Raw genomic sequence first — 18,325 nt, 5'->3', positions numbered from 1 at the left:
CAAAAAGGAAATAAGGTGAGTTTGGTATGGCTGCTTTCATGTTCCCATGCTGGGGTTTACTACATGAAGTTGTACTGAAATTTTTCACTTACAAGTTGACACTAGCTGCTTGGTATCCCTTTTAAACATATCTAGTTCACATTCATTATAGAAAATCTATAAAGTGTAGATGAGTAAAATTTTTTAAATCTCTAAACCCCATTTCCCAGAGATGGGACCAACTTTTCACATTCTGTATACATCCTTCTAGGTTTACACAACCATACACAATCTTTTCAGAGGCTGATTAGCCTTTGAAACTCATCTAAGAATTCTGCTAAAGTACAACATCTAATTTCATAGCTAAATCCCCCCAAAACACCTTCTCCAGTTCTTAAAACCAGGAATTCTGTTCATCAGTCATCTCTGGTGCTATCATGCAAGACTACCACGTGCAACTGTACAAGCTGTACAGGGCACAACCGTACCCAACAGTTCTGCATACTGGTTTTCAACTACTTCACAATGTTCTACAACTTGAAAAATCACAACCACAGGTTTTGCCACTATCCAGACATACAATGTATTTAGGCCTATTTGTTTATACGAGCTATGTGATTCCTAAATATCTTCACATCTTTTCAAATACAACTTTGCTAACCTTTCCTTTAAAGCCATTATTCTTGGGTTGGGGGAGTGGAATTAGGTTAATGGGAGTGAAAATACGTTGTTTCTTTCTATTATCACTACATTATCTATTCTAAGCACATTATCCCTTCATTCTTTATAATCTTGCTCCAAATAATTATTTTGTTTTCAACTCTTTCAATTTACTTCAACATTTTGGCCAATTTTACATTATTTGGGGTTTGGTCCTCTTGGTACCATTCTCAAAGGTTTCACAGGGACTCACTCTACCACCCAAGTTGGAGTACAGTGGCACAATCATGGTTCACTGCCACCTCAAACTCCTGGGTTCAAGCAATCCTCCCACCTCAACCTCCCAAGTAACTAGGACTACAGTCACATGCCCCCACACCCAGCTAATTTTTTTTATCATTTGTAGAGATGAGGTCTCACTATGTTGCCCAGGATGGTCTCAAAATTCCTGGGCTCAAGCAATCCTCCTGCCTTGGCCTTCAAAGAGCTGAGATTACAGGCATGAGCCACTGCGCCTGGCCGCCTTTCTTCAATCTTCTATGTTTACTTAAAATCAGGGAAATCCAAGGATAATCACATGGGGTTCTACTTGTGCCTCTCCATCACTAGGATTGACAAATTATTCATCAGAATTTCAAACTGCAGAATCTGTCAGTCCTCTGAACATTTTCATTCAGTCTCTAGCTATGGACTAACAGACTTGGCTCTTTCAATCTTTCTAATGCTGGGGTACTTATCTATCTTCCTTTTCTGGTTTCTGCACTTAATATCAACACAACTAATTACAGCATCTCGCTCTGTTGCCCAGGCTGAAGTGCAGTGACATGATCATGGCTTATTACAGCCTTGACCTTCCAAAATCAAGTGATCCTCCTGCCTCAGCCTCCCTAGTAGCTGGGACTACAAGTGTACATTACCATGCCAGGCAAATTTTTTTAAAAAATTTTTTTTAGTAGAGACAGGGTATCACTCTGTTGCCCAGGCTAAGAACATGGCCACTTTTAAAGGTTTATATTACTTCACATCATTAACCCCAAATCCTCCTAAATGGTTATAAACACAACTCTAATTAATTCCCCTCTAGAATCCTCTGCTCTCTTAAAGGTGAAACAAACAGCAAGACAAGGATGCATTAGGGGCTGCATGGTGGCTCACACCTGTAATCCCAGAACTTTGGGAGGCCAAGATGGGTAGATCGCTTGAGTCCAGGAGTTTGAGGCTGGTCTGGCCAACAAGGCAAAACTCCATCTCTACTAAATATACAAAGATTAGCTATAGTGGTACACGCCTGTAATCCCAGCTACTTGGGAGGATGAGGTATGAGAATCACTTGAACCTAGGAGATGGAGGTTGCAGTAAGTGGAGATCACGCCACTGCACTCTAGCCTGGGTGACAGTGCAAGACTCTGTCTTTTAAAAACAATATAAAAAATAAAAAGAATGCATTAGGTACTTGCCTTTTCAAACCTCAAAGGCTGCAACATCCCCATCATCTGTGATGGGAAAGCAGCACCCAAACCTTCCACCTATCTGGGGGGTCTATGAGTCTGTGTGGTTGTATCTGACTCAACTCAGGGTTACTGATTTTTAAAACAACAGCAACAAAAAAATATTCCCCCAATCTTCTCCTGACCTGCTAAATCAGAACCTCTAGATGGTAAGGCCCAGGAATCTGTTCTTTGTTATTTTTTGAGATGGATTCTCACTCTGTCACCAGGATGCAGTGCCGTGGCGCCATCTCAGCTCACTGTAACCTCCACCTCCTGGGTTCAAGCAATTCTCCTGCCTCAGCCTCCCGAGTAGCTGGGACCACAGGCGCACACCACCACACCCAGCTAATTTTTGTATTTTTAGTACAGACAGAGGTTTCACCATGTTGGCCAGGATGGTCTCGATCTCCTGACCTCATAATCCGCCCAACTCGGCCTCCGGAAGTGCTTGGATTACAGGCATGAGCCACCATGCCCAGCCAGGAATATGTATTTTTAAGAAGTGCCACTAGATAACACTGAAATATTGGGAACTATCGGTTTACAGCAATGATATCCCTTTTAGTCCTCTTTGATTCCCCCATCAATTGCTCACAACTAGGCTATCAATGAGTTTTTACAGAAATAAATCCCTTACTAATACTTATTTCTTCCTCTTTCAAATGCCATCAGTCCAATTAAGCAACATCTGAGTGATATCTATGAGATTTGACCTATTTCCTTTGTCTAATACTTTAAATGCACTTCCTCCCTCTATAAGGCAGCATGTTTTAGTCTTGTGGAAAACACACTGCCTGAAAGTCAGATAAACCAGGTTGAATCTCAGTTCTGTCAACTGCTAGTTGTGTGACCTTAAGCAAATCAGTTTTCCTTTTAGGATCTCGGTCTTCCATAATATCAGAATGATATTAAATGTCTGAAATAAATTACATCATATAATCTTTGCAATAACCTTCTGAGATAAGTACTCTAAATACCCTCATTTTACATGGAGGGAATCTCCCAGTCTTGTTGGGAAAGTTAGTAAGACAGCATATGTAAGGAGATGGGTAAATAAGAAGTCTACTAAAGAAATGTCAGTCTTTGTTCTCCTCTCCCCCAAATCATCTCAACGGATATCAATGGACAAGGCCACTACACAATATTCTTCTTGTTACTTTCTGCATTTTGCATCCCCTCTAGCAAAAAGCTAAGCCCCCTCCCTCTGTTTTTTTGGTATAAGTCTCATGGCCCCTTAAATGTTTTGAGAAGAACAGGAATCAAACAGTCTCTGTTCAGGTACCTTAGAGTGGCCACCCTCAGGAGCCATGCAGACCATGTAACTTTCTGGTTTCAAGCCTGTTCAGGACAAAGAGGTTACTGAATAAGGTGGTCCATTTGCCTGAGCTAAAAAACGCTTTGAGGTATTTAAGCATTTTCTGAAGTACCTATGTCTGGCTCTCATTACTCTCTCTATCATGCTGAGACTCCCCCATCTCCCACCACCACCCCCTTTTCCTAAGGCAACAAGAGGACACATTACAGCTTCAGAAAATTGAGGCCATAACACTTCGCACACAGTGCTGAAGACATGCTGCTGTTGCTAATTACAGGAACCAGATGAAAGTCTGGAAAAACTTCAATAATAAGTTAAAACAATTAAAAGGCAGAAATTTCAAAGCTCAATATGTAAATAACACTGTATCAAAATGAAACTCAAATGTCAATTCAATGCCCTTGACTACAACCAGTTTTAACACAGCTGCTTAGATCACACAATTACAGAAACTTTTATTATTTTAGAAAAGCATTTCAAAGAGCAGCTGCAAAGAAACTTCCTTTCCCACCCACCCCTGCTATCCCTTCCCCCTCCCAAGTCACAAATCCAGTTGTAAAATCTGAAGTTCTAAACGTTTTAAAAGAAAACAATGCAATTGCTAACAGCAACAGTCCCTCAACGGATGCCTTCCACCTGGAAAACACCACGTAAGGTTTCAGACAGAAATGAAGTGAAAAGCAGCTCAGCTCACAAAGTCTAACATCTTTTTCCATAAAACACCCAGGAAACAAATCAACAAAGTGACACACACCTATATGATGTCACGATGAATCAATTCGGAAATCAGTAGATTAATTCGGAATAATTAAAATGTCCTAGCAATAAATCTTACTACCTCTGGAGAAGCAGGTGTTTCCTGCCTCTCTGGGCGTTTTTCTAAGCTGCCATCCTCCGAATACCCAATAGATGCCCCGCATACTATAACGTATCATCATTAATCCTCACACAATACCCATAAAGTATTGCTATTATTCCCACACCGATGAGGAAACTGAGGCTCCAAAAAGTGGGACCACACAGCTGTAGAATGTAAGGGCTAGGATTCAAACCAAGGGCCTGTGTGACTCCAGCACCTATACTTTCTCCTGTCACGCTGCTCTGGCCGTGTACCCAACCTAAAGCTTCATCTATGCTCTGGTTCTTCCACATCTCCTAGGACCTTTCATCTAATCTCTGTCACATTTACGGTCCACAATATGGCTCATCATCCTTTCTTGGGGACAAGACAATTGAATAAACCAGGGCCAGAAAGCCAAGTGTTTCAAAACTCTTAATTGCTTAGACACCTCAACAAACAGATCACCAATGCTTATCATCCTTTTTGAAATACAATCTGTCTCTACTTTACATGGTATGAATTTTCCCATTAACAACAGTTCTTTACAAACCGCAAACTCAGCCTGCAGAAATTGACATTGCAGACTAAACATTTACTATGATTTTTAGAAAGGCATATCATAATTATCACTTTTTCCACTGAGCCAAAAGGAGCCAGAGACCACAAACATTTTCCATTTTCCCTATACTGACAGGTATGATATTCACAGCAAGCATTTAAAAGCTAAAATTATAGATAATTTTTATAGAATTAATGGTTTTCACAATCAAATGAAGTCGTAAGTTGACTGTCAATTTCAATAGTGTAAAAACTCAAACTCAAGATGATGTACAGTAATAATGAAACACCAAACTAGTATAATGATTTGTAAGTTGCTCCACACATTATTAAACCTAAGTATGAACATAGACATGGACCTGTTTCTCCTGTGATGCTCTTAAGGCAGAGTCTGTGTTAAGGAACTAATGCCATGTTTAATCTAGGTCTACCAGATACTAACTAACACAATCAACTTGGCCAGCTTGTCCTCAGCTATTAGATTCATATGTATGATATATACTGACATATGTATATATGTTCAGATCAAGTCCTGTTAAAACAAATAGCATTTTAACTAAAGTATTTCCATGTCCCAGCCAATGGTCCATTCATTTCATGTAATATTCAATACCACAAAATTCCACTTTAACAGAGATATGGACAATGCCTTAACATTCACTGTAATGAAAACTGAATTGTATGCAATTATACTAACCATATTTATATACATAACACATGTTCATCTGTTCTGCTTCTTCTCCAAGGCTGTATACTCCCTAAGAGATGGGATTGCCTCTGAACTATACTCTGAAAATCAAGAGAACTTCAACAGTGCCACCTTGTGGCTCCTCTGCAAATATAAGGTGAGTTCCCTGGCACTCAAAAACACTTGAGAAGCAAATTATAGGGAAGAAAACAAAACCAAAACGGTGGAAAACAAAACAATAAATTGAATTGCTTGAGAAAAATGAGTATCCTCCATTCTGTAGGATACTCTTAAGGCAGATGTATATCATTATACATTTGACCAAACCCACAAAATGAATAACAGCAAGAGTAAACCCTAACGTAACCTATGACTTTGGGGTAATAACGATGTGTCAGCGCAGGTTCATGAACTGTAACAAACGTGCTGCTCTGCTGTGCAATGCCCATGTGGGGCAGGCTGAGGGAACGGGTATGTGAATACGGGAACTCTCTGCATTCTCCCTGCGATTTTGCTCTGAACCTCAACCTGCTATAAAAATATAAAGTCTACTTTTAAAAATCAAAGTCAACTTAACCAGGCGTGTGTGTGTGTGTGTGTGTGTGTGTGTGTACAAACCTATGTGTGTATGAGACATATATGGGAAGACAGTAGTGAGGGAGAGGATGCAGAAACAGGTTTTGAGAAATATAATAAAGACATGCTACCAGTTTTCCCAAAATATTTTTGCCATTCCTTAAGTCCCACTTCAGATACAAATGAATGTCCTAAACTTTGGGACACTTCCCAAACATACAAACTATGTTTGAAGGGAAGAGCGCCATGTTTTTAAAAATTACCTACAAAGGCAAAGTGCAGACTCTAAACGACATCAAAATAAAAAGCATACCATTAACTCATTCAACAAACCGAATGAAGCAACAGGGTGAACCAATAATGAACACTTTTTTTTTTTTGAGACAGAGCCTCACTCTTGTCACCTAGGCTGGAGTGCAGTGGCGCAATCTTGGCTCACTGCAACCTCCACCTCCCGGGTTCAAGCTATCCTCCTTCCTCACCCTCCTGAGTAGCTGGGATTACAAGCATCCGCCCACTCCTGGCTAATTTTTGTACTTTTAGTGGAGATGGGGTTTCACCATGTTGGCCAGGCTCGAACTTCTGACCCCAGGTGATCCACCCGCCTTGGCCTCCCAAAGTGCTGGGATTACAGGCATAAGCCACCATGTCCGGCCAATAATGAACACTGTTAAAGATACTGCCTATATTTCCTAGATAGATACTAAATTATAATTCCTCAAGTTCCATATATTAAAGTATGTGTCCCAAAGAAATGCTGCCTCACACAGTACTCATTCAATCATTTCATAAATATCCACCTAGATCCTTGGGCCGGGCATTCCTCGATTGCTCAGCTTTTGAAAAGACAAGTACAGTTACCTGGTAAAGCGGTAATAAAGTCCCGCTGCAACATGGGCTTCAGGTAAGAGTTAATATGTCCATGCTGATAATGACACATTCGTGAAATAAGATGTTCCACAAATTCCACTTGATCTGATTCAGACCACTGGTCAAAATATTTAATACACAAGTCTTTTTCTTTTTGATAGTTTCCTTCTGATGGCCTCTTTCTGGAGACGATCACAGATGATGTTCCATTACTTATCTATTTTAGAAAAACAAAAAAATAATTAGTTTAACAAGGAAAGAAACCTAATTAATACTTCATGGAAATATTTTTCACTCTGTGTATTTAATCTTAAAATGACACTTTTACCCTAAAGCCAAACTCATTCCATCATTAATTCATTCAGGAATTTAAAATGTATTCGGGGTCTGTGTCTTCAAATTAGTCACTACAGGAAATGCCAAAGTGATAGCTATTTCTAAAAGGCACCTTAAATCATCATTTTCGAACGCTTACTACAAAATGATGCTCCAAAGATATATACTGGGTATCTCTCTATACACAGGATATATAGGAATTATCGTCTCTAAAGATAACTGATGCTGTAGATAACCATCGTAGAGAAACTGCTCAACCTGGCAAAGTGGCAACTGATTATTAACAGTTTGTTTTACTTCCTCAAAGTTGAAAGTTAATGCTACACACATCTATGCTAATGGTTCTCAAACTTGAGCTAGCATCAGAATAACAGGAGGGGTTGTTAAACACACAGACCGCTGGGTCCCACCCTAGAGGTCTGGAGTGGAGCCCAAGAATTTGTATTTCTAACAAGTTTCCCAGCAATGCTGATGCCACTGGTCCAGAGACTACACTTTAGGGACCACATGTTGAGAACTACAGGTCTATATAACAAAGACAAGCTGTGCTGTGTTGAAACCTGAAAGCAATTCAATCCAAAAACCTTCATTTTACCCAACAGTTTCAATCTCCTCCATACGGTTTTGCCAGGGCTACTAATCTGGCAAAAACATTTTAGACTTTCCCATCCTTCTTTAGATTACCTTCCCAGAAAGTGACCCAAGGTAAATAAACCATGTGTACCTGAAAAATTCTACATCTTACATAGGTGGTTTATGGACAACTCACAGACTCTTATACTAACAATGCACTTCTCATCCAATCTTCCTACAAGTCCTTACACAGAATCAGTATATGTTTTAAAACTGAAACTACATACACTGCATCTGGACAGTAACATTAAAAATAATCTCAATCACTAGACTCAAACCACAACTACTCTGAGGCGCAGTAACCTCCCTGTCTGAACAAAATAACCTCAATACTTTTGTCAAACATCTGTCAAACCATTTGTCGATCACTCCTCATAGCCTCCTCATACATAATACCAGAAAAAATAACACAAAAGATAATTCTAAGAACTGAAGAGCTGAATTACAAACACCTATTCATTCCATTAGGAACTTATCTCAGGAGTCTTACATGGAATGAACCAAGAGCTTTTCCTATCAGTATGTCCCCTAACTTAAAGTGGACTAAACCCATCCCAGAGAAGACATCCTTTGTAAATATCCAAAGGAGTCTTCAGTCTTCCTTGACAAAAAATCTTATAAATTTCATGTCTGAAGTTCTCATGTCCATATTTAGAGGTATAAGATGGGAAGGCATCTATCTTCCACTCAGTTTATCTTACGGCCCCATTGTCTAAGAATGTTTCTTCCCTTGTATCTTGGGTGAGGAAAAGCTCACTGACACCAGATACCACTAGGGGGAAGCATTGAACAAGGATTTTGAAACTTTCCTTATACTAAGACATTTGTGTCTTAACAGATCCAAAAAATAAAGAGTTCAAAACAGAGATGAAAAGTCTTTGCTGTGATGAATATTGGCAAGAATAAGGGGCATCTAAGTTGCTTTAAGCATAAGGATGTCCACAATATAATAAAGGAAAGTTAGAAATAACTGCCCAAATACAAGCAACTGTTTAAAACAAATTCTAACACATCACCATTAAGAGCTATAATGTAAGCCACTAAAATTAGCATATAAAGTAAGATTTTGGCCAGGCATGGCTCACGCCTGTAATCCCAGCACTTTGGGAGGCCAAGTTAGCTGGATCACTTTAAGGCCAGGAGTTCAAGACGAGCCTGGCCAACATGGTGAAACCCTGTCTCTACTAAAAATACAAAAAGAATTAGCCAGGCATGGTGGCAGACGCCTGTAACCCCAGCTACTCAGGAGGCTGAGGCAGGAGAAATGCTTGAACCTGGGAGGCGGAGGGTGTAGTCAGCTGAGATCATGCCACTGCACTCCAGCCTGGGGTGTAGAGCAAGATTCCATCCGGGAAAAAAAAAAAAAAAAGGGTAATATTTTTATAACAACAGAACATGCTTATGAAATAATATTAAGAAACAAAAGGCAAGATCCAGGATTTTACAAAACATTATGATCACAGTAATTCATGACGAGAACGAACATACCATGACAGCGTAAAGGGTATACATCAAAATACCAAAAGTGCCTTAAGAAAGAAAACTGCGTGTGTTTACCTTCCCCCTTTATTTGTATATTTTATTCCAAATAACTTGCCAAAATAATGATTCATAACAGGTTAAATATAATGATAACAACTTGCACTTGCGTACTGCTTTATAATTTACAAAGTACTTTCACAGCCATTAATTCATTTAATAAGCAAAAGTGTTATTTTATTTACAGACAAGTTCCTAATCATCTAGCCTCCCTAGAGTGTTTGTATAATTATTAACTAGTTGACTGGAAGATAGATGAAAGAAAAACTAAAGCTAAAGTGTGAAGAACCACTGCCAATTGAAAAATCATAGTAAATGAAGAGCATCCGCTGCAAAATAATAAACGTGAAGGAGGGTACAAAACTCAGTCTGTACACAATGTAAAAAGAAAATAATGGCATGAGCACTATTCTATAGCACATTTTCAATATGCTATTTCCAACCACGTGCTCAGCCCAGCAAGCTCTTCCTAGTGTTGTTTTTCTTTGCTTCATTTCCTCTTAAATGTGTTGGGTGCACTTTGTTCCTGCTAACTAATCTATCTTTTTAGTTTCAAATCAAATGAACCCAGAGAATTCATTTTTATATTAGTATCTTCAGATTTAGATTTGTTTTGCTTTTAAATCCTGTCTTCATGAAGGGGAAAGCCATGTGTACTAACTAGCATGGTTCATAAAACACCAAATCATGAAACTCTGCTTGCTCCCCAAACCCCCAACCACACACACACACACACACACACACACACACACACACACACACAACCTGGGGAATTGGGACGAAAACTGGCAAACCTTAAAATAGAGCCAAGGGAGAAGGAGATGAGCTTAAAAGGAAAAGGCAAACCAATGGAAATGGGAGAGAAGACTAAAGGTTGAGAGCAAAAGGAGAAAAGGCCATCCATGTATATACTGGCGTGTGGCATGGTGCAATTCTGGTGACAAAGGATGCCATCACTATCCATCTTTGGCTTAGGCAGAGGCCACAGACAGAACACTTTAGGCTACAGCCACTTCAGATCTTTGTGGAAACTCCAAAATTATTTAGCATATTTGTAATGACAATTCCCTATGGAAGGAAGATAAATTAGGGTGGATTCTGAAACTAGCAAAACTGCACAAAAGAAAACAAAAATGCTTGGCTCTTGATTCCACTGAGGACATTACCTGAGGGAGCATCCTATCTATAGTAAGTCAGTTGCTGTCTAATCTGTGCGCCGTCATTCCTACCTGCCAAAGAGTATTTTTCTTTGGGGACTCATCTTCATTTTGATCTTCCATAACTGAAGTGTTCTAAGGGGGGAAAAACAGGTTATTTGAATTATACCAAGTTTTGCAAATCCTAAATAACTACAAGAAATAATTTTGCAAACCCAAGCTAGAGTGTACCAATACAAACCCAAGAACTATTTGGCTTTGTGGCTAACACACGCCATTTTGGGTCAAGGGAGATGTGCACATCTTTCATAAATCAATAAAGTTAGTGGTTAGACAAAAGCAAGCATAAAGTCATTATTTACAAAGGTTGGGTGTGCTTAGAAAAAAGGCTAAATTGTGGGAGTGAGGGTGAAGCTCAACCTCAGTCATCACTGTTTTTGTACTTGTGGCAAGAAATTCCAAAGACCCATGAAGTTTCCGATGATTGCACAAAACATTTACTAGAAGGTCTGCTATTCAGTAATGCACCCCAGGGAATCCGCAATTAGAAGTAGCAAAGCCTTGGAAGCCCCCCTGCCTTCGTCTTTCTTCCCCTGATAGCCTTGTTTTTCTGGAATGGCTTTGCAATCTCCCCTAGCAAGCATGGTCGGTGCCCCAACCTTCTCCCTGAAGAGGAGGATGCTGTTAGCCAGTAACAATCTGGCTTGCCTTGGGAATGCATTAGCTTTTGATTTTTGTGTTTACTGCACAAAGAGGTACTGTGTAATTATTCTTTCTGGTGACCCAGTCGCTCAATAGATGCCCATTAACTAGAGATTATACATGATTGGATTTTCCCTTTTGAAGCTCCCACCTAATGGCTAAATGGAAACTTAATGAGAAGGGGAAGTGGGCTAGTTGTGCTCTGAAAAGACAACTCATTTATGGATAGAAGTCTCTCTAAGATTCCTTCCAAAACCTAAAATTATAATATTGGGGTATAAAATTTAAACAACATTTGTCTCATAGTATTATTCAAAAGGTTATTATAGATCTATTTAAGTTATGTTTACGAGATCCTGTTTGCTGTCTTTAGGGAAGAAGCCTCTCTCAAATTTTTCCTATTTTTCCTTTATGTTCTTCAAGTCCTAAAATGTTTGTACTATTTATACAGTATTTCCAAACAATCCATTTGAAAATACCAATGTAGGTAATGACATAAGAATCACCCTTGAACACTAGCCGCTCTACAGGTCACAAAACTGGCTCTGAGCAGGGATGCAGTATGACAGAGTAGGAAAGTCAAAGGCTTTGAAGTCAAAGAGAAGTTGGATTCCTGATTTTGTCACTCACTCAATGTGTGTGTGTGAGCTTGAGCAAGATCTTTTACCCTGGGAACAAATACAAACACACAGAGTTGTTGTGGGGATGGAGACTACCCTACACAATGCTTAATGCATAACGGGTATTCCAAAAAACATTACTTCACTCTCCGATTCGAAGATGCTACTTTTCCCCTGTGTTATCTTCTTATGCTTTTCTAATTTCAGAGATTTTGACAGGATGGCTCCAGATGGCTGCCTATGGGGAAAACTTGGCTTTCTCAGTAAAATCTTATAAACCCCATAGCACCAAGGTCCACAATGAGGGAGAGGGACAGGAGGGTGGGGCTCTATCTAAAAAATCAGCCATGAGGTAGAGAGGAACTCAGTGTGTCCAAGAGTCCAAAACAGGACTGGAGTGGTGAAAGCAATAAGTAATCCTGAATGGGATGAAGAACAAGGAAACAAAGGTACTATTTATGAAGGTCTCTCCATGTAATCTTTTTACTGCTATCTTGAAGGGACCTAAGGGTTACTAAAGCGAGCAGGTTTCCTCAGGGGAATAAAGAAAGGGGGAGCAGTGACTCAGTACAGCATCCCCTGAGTTTGGTAGTGACAAAGCCGTCTTGCAAGGCCACAATGTCTGGGTTCTAAGAGTGGTAAGGACAACGAATGGCTGGAAACATGAAAGGTAGAGCATGGAAAGGAATGAGGAATTAAGTGGAAGAGAGATGGGAAGTCAGTCCCCACCCCATGTCTCCAGGTACTGCCAAGCCTCCTAATTACTCAGGAGGCTAAGGTGAGAGGATCTCAGAAGTCTGAGGTTTCAATAAGCTAAGATCATGCCAATGCACTCCAGCCCAGGCAACAGAGCAAACTTCATCTCTATAAAAAAGCAATAATAATAATAAACAAAATAAAAAATAACTGAAAATATATATGGTGTGTTTTTTTAATATGATAAGCAGGTTAGCAAAAGTAACTTTCCTTTTTATCTGTGCATTTTCACGAACATGGCAACCCCAGTGCAAAAAGTCTTCACCCTGTCAAACGAATGCATTCTAGGTAGCCCAGATGTAAATTACAGATGTGAAACTGAATTCTATATAAAACCAAACAAAACCTGACAAAGTGTACCCCACTGCATCATCATTCCAAAACAAACAAACAAAAAATCACACAATATTGTGACTTGAAAACTTGTCAAGATGTTTTCATCAACTGGGTAATTTAGTACAGCAATACTGCATTTGCTATGGAATCTCAGCTACCACCTAGAATTCATTCTTTCTTCATAGCATTTCAATAATTCTAGAATCTCTTCTGCACATTCCCCTTTCTCTCTTGCATACCAATCAATGGAAGTGGTAGGCTGGTTCCAATGACCTAGCCTTCATTTTCATTTAGTTTATGTACAGGTACCACAGGCTCTTAGCAGTGATACATGTTTGCCAGTAGGGGCCATGGACACACACAGAATATATTTCAACTGGAAAATTCCGTACTTTGAGAATTATATGAGGAATCAATTTCCTGCTTTAAAAATGCTGCAAATTCTGCATTAAGTAACTAACAGTTAAGAGTCATATAGCTAGTAAATGAGAGACACAGGATTCAGACCTAAGCCTGTTCGACTCAGAAATCAATGTACTTTCCCACACAGAAAAAAATGTATCTTAGGTGTTTTCCAACTGCTGGTTTTGGCCCATGAAATCAATTTAATAGACTGCAACCAGAATGTTTTAATAAAACAAAGCTGAATTGAGGAGACCCCCTACACACAAAGGTAAGCATAATAACAAATTCGTACAAAAAAGGCTAAAAGAAATGAGCAAAAACATAGCAAAAAAATTCAAATTAAAAGGACAGCAAGGGTTTTCATTGCAAGGAGAGCAATATTTACGTTTTAAATCTCTGAAAAGCAAAATTCAAAAAGAAGAGTGCGTCTTAAGAGTCAGGGTTCCATTTTGTTACCCAGGCTGAAGTACAGAGGCATGATCATAGCTCACTACAATCTCGAACTCCCGGGTTCAAGCAATCCTCACAACTCAGCCTCCTGAGTAGCTAGGACTACAGGCTCACACCACAACACCCAACTAATTTTTAAAAATTTTTTAGAGACACGGTCTTGCTATGTTGCCCAAGCTGATCTCAAACTCCCAGGCTAAAGTGATCCTCCTGTCTCAGCTTCCCAAGTCACTGGGATTACAGGTAAGTCACCACACCAAGCAACAGTACATAAAGGAGAAAAGTTGGAAATTTTATCTTTTAAATACCTTTCCAGCTTTGACAGATGAAGGAGACCAAAAAGAAACAAACAAACAAACAAGGGAGGGAGGGAGGGAAGGAGGGACGGGCTTGATTTACTAGATATATCTCAAACTTTCTATCCAGTAAGAGATTACATATTATTCTCAATTTTCCATGGACCTTTTTGTAAAAACTGATATAGGTCACAGAAAAAAATCCCAAATATAGTTAGAAATCAAGAAGAGATTATTACATATTTAAGATTACACCAAGTAGAAAAATCTAAACATATTCCGCCAATTACTACTTACTGTAAATTCCAAAGATAAATACATAGAACAATGACTGGCAAAGGCAAACCAAATACCTTTTCACTGTTCTTGTTACCTATACCTGGGCCCCTAAAACCTAAATCTTGCCAACACATTGCTGGGAATTAAAATCACTAGAAAGCCAGAAGCATTCATTTTGAAAAAGTTTGTCTAAAATAGCAGTTCCTATCTCTCAAACAAACATAGCAATTCAGAAGGAAGAAGGCCATATGTGTATATACATTAACACAACCATCACCAAACAGCTTGACTGGAAATCTCCTCCCTCTGGACAAACGCTAAAATACGGGAATATACCAGTTATTTTCTTTCTGCCAACTGATAAAAATGTAAACCACTAATAAATTCTAAATCAGCTATGTATGAATTTGTTATTAAATGGGAGTTTGGTTGAAATTTCTGTTATATGAAATTTCTGTTATATTATTATAGCACAGTAAGGTCTCTTCTAATTAATCTATCCACTCAAATTTCTAACAAGTATTTCATTGTTGACATTACATGACAAGAAATGATACTAAAAAAATCTGAAAGAATAAATGTAGAAGAATGTTTTTCTTCCTTTTTGTCATCACCAATCGTGTGTGCATGTGCGTGTGTGTGTGCGCATGTGTGTGTGAGAGAGAGAGAGTCTCACTCTGTTGCCCAGGCTGGAATGCAGCAGCACAATCCCGGCTCACTGCAACCTCTGCCTCCATGGTTCAAGCAATACTCATGCCTCAGCCTCCCAAGTAGCTGGGACTACAGGCATGCACCACCATGCCCGGCTAATTTTATATTTTCAGTAGAAATGGGGTTTTGTCATGTTAGCCAGGCTGGTCCCGAACTCCTGGCCTCAAATGATCTGCCCGCCTCAGCCTCCCAAAGTGCTGGGATTACAGGCTGAGTCACCACACCCAGACTGGATAACAAAGCTTTTAACCAATTTTTAGTTAGACTTTTTCTTACTGATTTCTAGAAATTCTATATATATTCTAGAATGAACTCTTTCTCAAATATATTATTACAAAGGTCTTCTCCCAATCTGTGGCTTAACTTTTCATTCTCTTAATGGCGTCTTTTGATAAACAGAAGTAATAAATTTTAAGGAAGTTTAATTTGTCAATTGTTTCCTTTATTATTTATGCTTTCTGTCATCTTACTCAAGAAATCTTTTTTCTCCTAACGTCATAAAGATATTCTTCCACACCTAGAGGTTTTATTTTACTTTGTACATTTTCATTTAAAATTCATCTTTACTGATTTTTAAGTAAAGCAAAAGTTAAGATTCTTATTTTTAAATTTTAAGTCCATGTTTTTCCAATTGGAGATTACAATCCATTATAGTTTAAAATATCAACTTAAGAGATAACCAGCATTTTTTAAAAAACTGAAATAGAATAGAGCACATATAATATCCTCTACTTCATTAATTCTAAGATGTGTTTTTTTCACATTTTAACATCTCTGAAATAGAGATGTTTCTTATAATCAATCTTACAATTAAAAATGGCGGCAATTTTCCTGAATATATAGACATAACACATACACACATGACAGCAGCAGGAGGCAGACAAAATCCTAGGGAGACGGGGCAGGTCCATAGTGAAACCCTATCTTTTTTTTTTTTTTTTTTTTTCTTTTTTTGAGACAGAGCCTTGCTCCGACGCCCAGGCTGGAGTGTTGTGGCGTGATCTTGGCTCACTGCAACCTCTGCCTCCCGGGTTCAAGCAATTCCCTACCTCAGCCTCCCGAGTAGCTGGGATTACAGACGCCCACCACACCATGCCCAACTAATTTTTGTATTTTTAGTAGAGATGGAGTTTCACCAAGTTGGCCAGGCTAGTCTTGAACTCCTGACCTCGTGATCCGCCCTCCTTTGCCTCCCAAAGTGCTGGGATTACAGGAACGAGCCACTGCACCCGGCCAAAACCCCATCTTCAAGCTAAAAACAGCCTGAAGCCTGAAGACAAGGCTGCTGGTTATGGATGAAGCCCACGACCCGGAGTGAGAATTTCTATTCCTGTTTGCCAGCTCTTTCCCAATTGGTTGTTTCTGGATAATGCTTTTTAATCAAACGTTGCCTTTTCCAATGCTACCTACTGCCCGCACCTCTCCCATTCTGTGACTATTAAAAACCCTGAACTCAGCCACGCTGGGGGACTACCCGACTTCGGGTAGTGGACTGCCCATTTTGAGTGCCCTCTCTGCTGAGAACTGCTTCGTCGCTCAATAAAACTTTCCGCCCTGCTCACCCTCCGATTGTGAGCATAACCTCATTCTTCTTGGATGCGGGACAAGAACTCAGGATCTTCCGAACATGGGTAGGAAAAACGCTGTAATACTGTAGCCCTCTGCCCTCTGCCGGTGCCAGGCAGCAGCCCCGCATGACAGGAAGCAGCCACGGGGCCAGGCCAGCCCAGGAGCCACAGGCCAGAGCAGGACGACAGGATCAAATAAGCTGTAACACAAATGGGCTGAAACACGTCCCACCCCCGACCCCCGCTGGCTGGTAGTGCTGCAGGAAGGAGAGAAGAGCTACAACCCTTCTGGGGCCCCAGACCTCGCCACTCCCTGGGCCAGAGTTGTGACATCCTGTAATACATCCTTTGGGGTCACGTAGTTGCTGGTGTCTCCAAAATTTTCAAGTGCCACCACATTCCCCCTTGTCTAGAGGCCGGTGCCCAAGGCAGAAGCAGGTTGCAGCACACCTGGCCCCGGCACAGACTGAGCACAGGATCAGGGCCAGGGCGCCAAGAGCAGCCCACCTGCCAAGTGGGCAGGGTACCTCCAACAGCAAGCCCGGGGCAGAGCAAGGCCCGGGCAGGTGCACTGCCAGCTGCAAAGGTCTCCAGCTGGCGAAGCAGCACTGAAAAAATCCTGTATCACATGCATATATGCATATACATAAAAATTACCACACACACACTAGGTATAAATATAAATTTCATTTCTTACTTTGAAAACCCCTGGAAAACCCTGGTAAAGGTTAGTAAAGTATAATAAATACCATGCTGCAAAAGCTACTAGCTTTTCAGTTTGCTTTCAATTCTAATTTCATCAAAAGATACTTTCACATCTCTCTAATATCTGCCATTACCTGTTTTTAACAAAAAGAGCGGGCTTACTGTTCAATTTTCTGTAAAAAAACAAACAAAAAAACAATATCTAGCTAAAATGTCATATGGGTTTTTGGTTTGTCGTTTTGTTTTGTTTTTTTGAGACAAAGTCTTGTCACTTAGGCTATAGTGCAGTGGCACGATCACGGTTCACTACAGCCTCGATCTCCTGAGCTCAAGCAATCTTCTAGCCTTAGCCTCCCAAGTAGCTGGGACCACAGGTGCATGCACTGTGCCTGGCTAATTGTTTTGTTTTTCTTTTATGGAGACAAGATCTCAGTATGTTGCCCACGTTGGGGTTTTTAATGGTATTTACTTTTACACTAATCTATGCCAGTAAGCACCACTGATTTTCCAGTCAAGTAGTGATTACAGTTCCCTCTTCTGATTTACTTAAAAGGCAGATTTTTACAACATGGTCAGAACGGAAAATAACAAATGGTATGCAGACATGTCAAAATTTGTGAGGCTTGTACTCAACTGCCCAAAGTCAGGGAAACACTATTTTAGAAGAACAATGATAGGGGAAAAAGTTTAAACTATTTCAAGTGGGAAAAACGCAAGTCAAAATATATCTGTACAATCTCATCTTTACAAATAAAATTTATTTTATTATTTATTTACAAAAGCAACTATGTGCTTACAATATTAACTCTGTAATTTTTATTTGATTTTTGCTTACTTATCCTACCTAAATTTTCC

General features: G+C 39.7%; 1 protein-coding gene across 7 annotated transcripts in view; it reads right to left on the bottom strand.

The window, feature by feature from the left end:
* FBXW11 (F-box and WD repeat domain containing 11) overlaps nt 1–18,325 on the bottom strand; it is a 138,294-nt gene that overhangs the window by 38,501 nt on the left and 81,468 nt on the right. For 4 of the 7 annotated variants that reach the window (XM_038010414.2, XM_008015297.3, XM_008015293.3 and 1 more), the window contains 2 exons: nt 10,715–10,777; nt 6,969–7,194 (listed from right to left, as the gene is read on the bottom strand). In XM_038010414.2, the coding sequence (XP_037866342.1) occupies nt 6,969–7,194; nt 10,715–10,777 (289 nt within the window). The remainder of the gene's footprint in view (nt 1–6,968; nt 7,195–10,714; nt 10,778–18,325) is intronic. The other 3 variants (XM_038010427.2, XM_008015294.3, XM_008015298.3) reach the window with 1 other exon arrangement.

Source organism: Chlorocebus sabaeus, chromosome 23 (genome assembly GCF_047675955.1).
Source record: "Chlorocebus sabaeus isolate Y175 chromosome 23, mChlSab1.0.hap1, whole genome shotgun sequence".
NCBI classification, from domain to species: Eukaryota; Metazoa; Chordata; class Mammalia; order Primates; family Cercopithecidae; genus Chlorocebus; species Chlorocebus sabaeus.
This window is presented reverse-complemented; position numbering and strand designations above follow the sequence as displayed.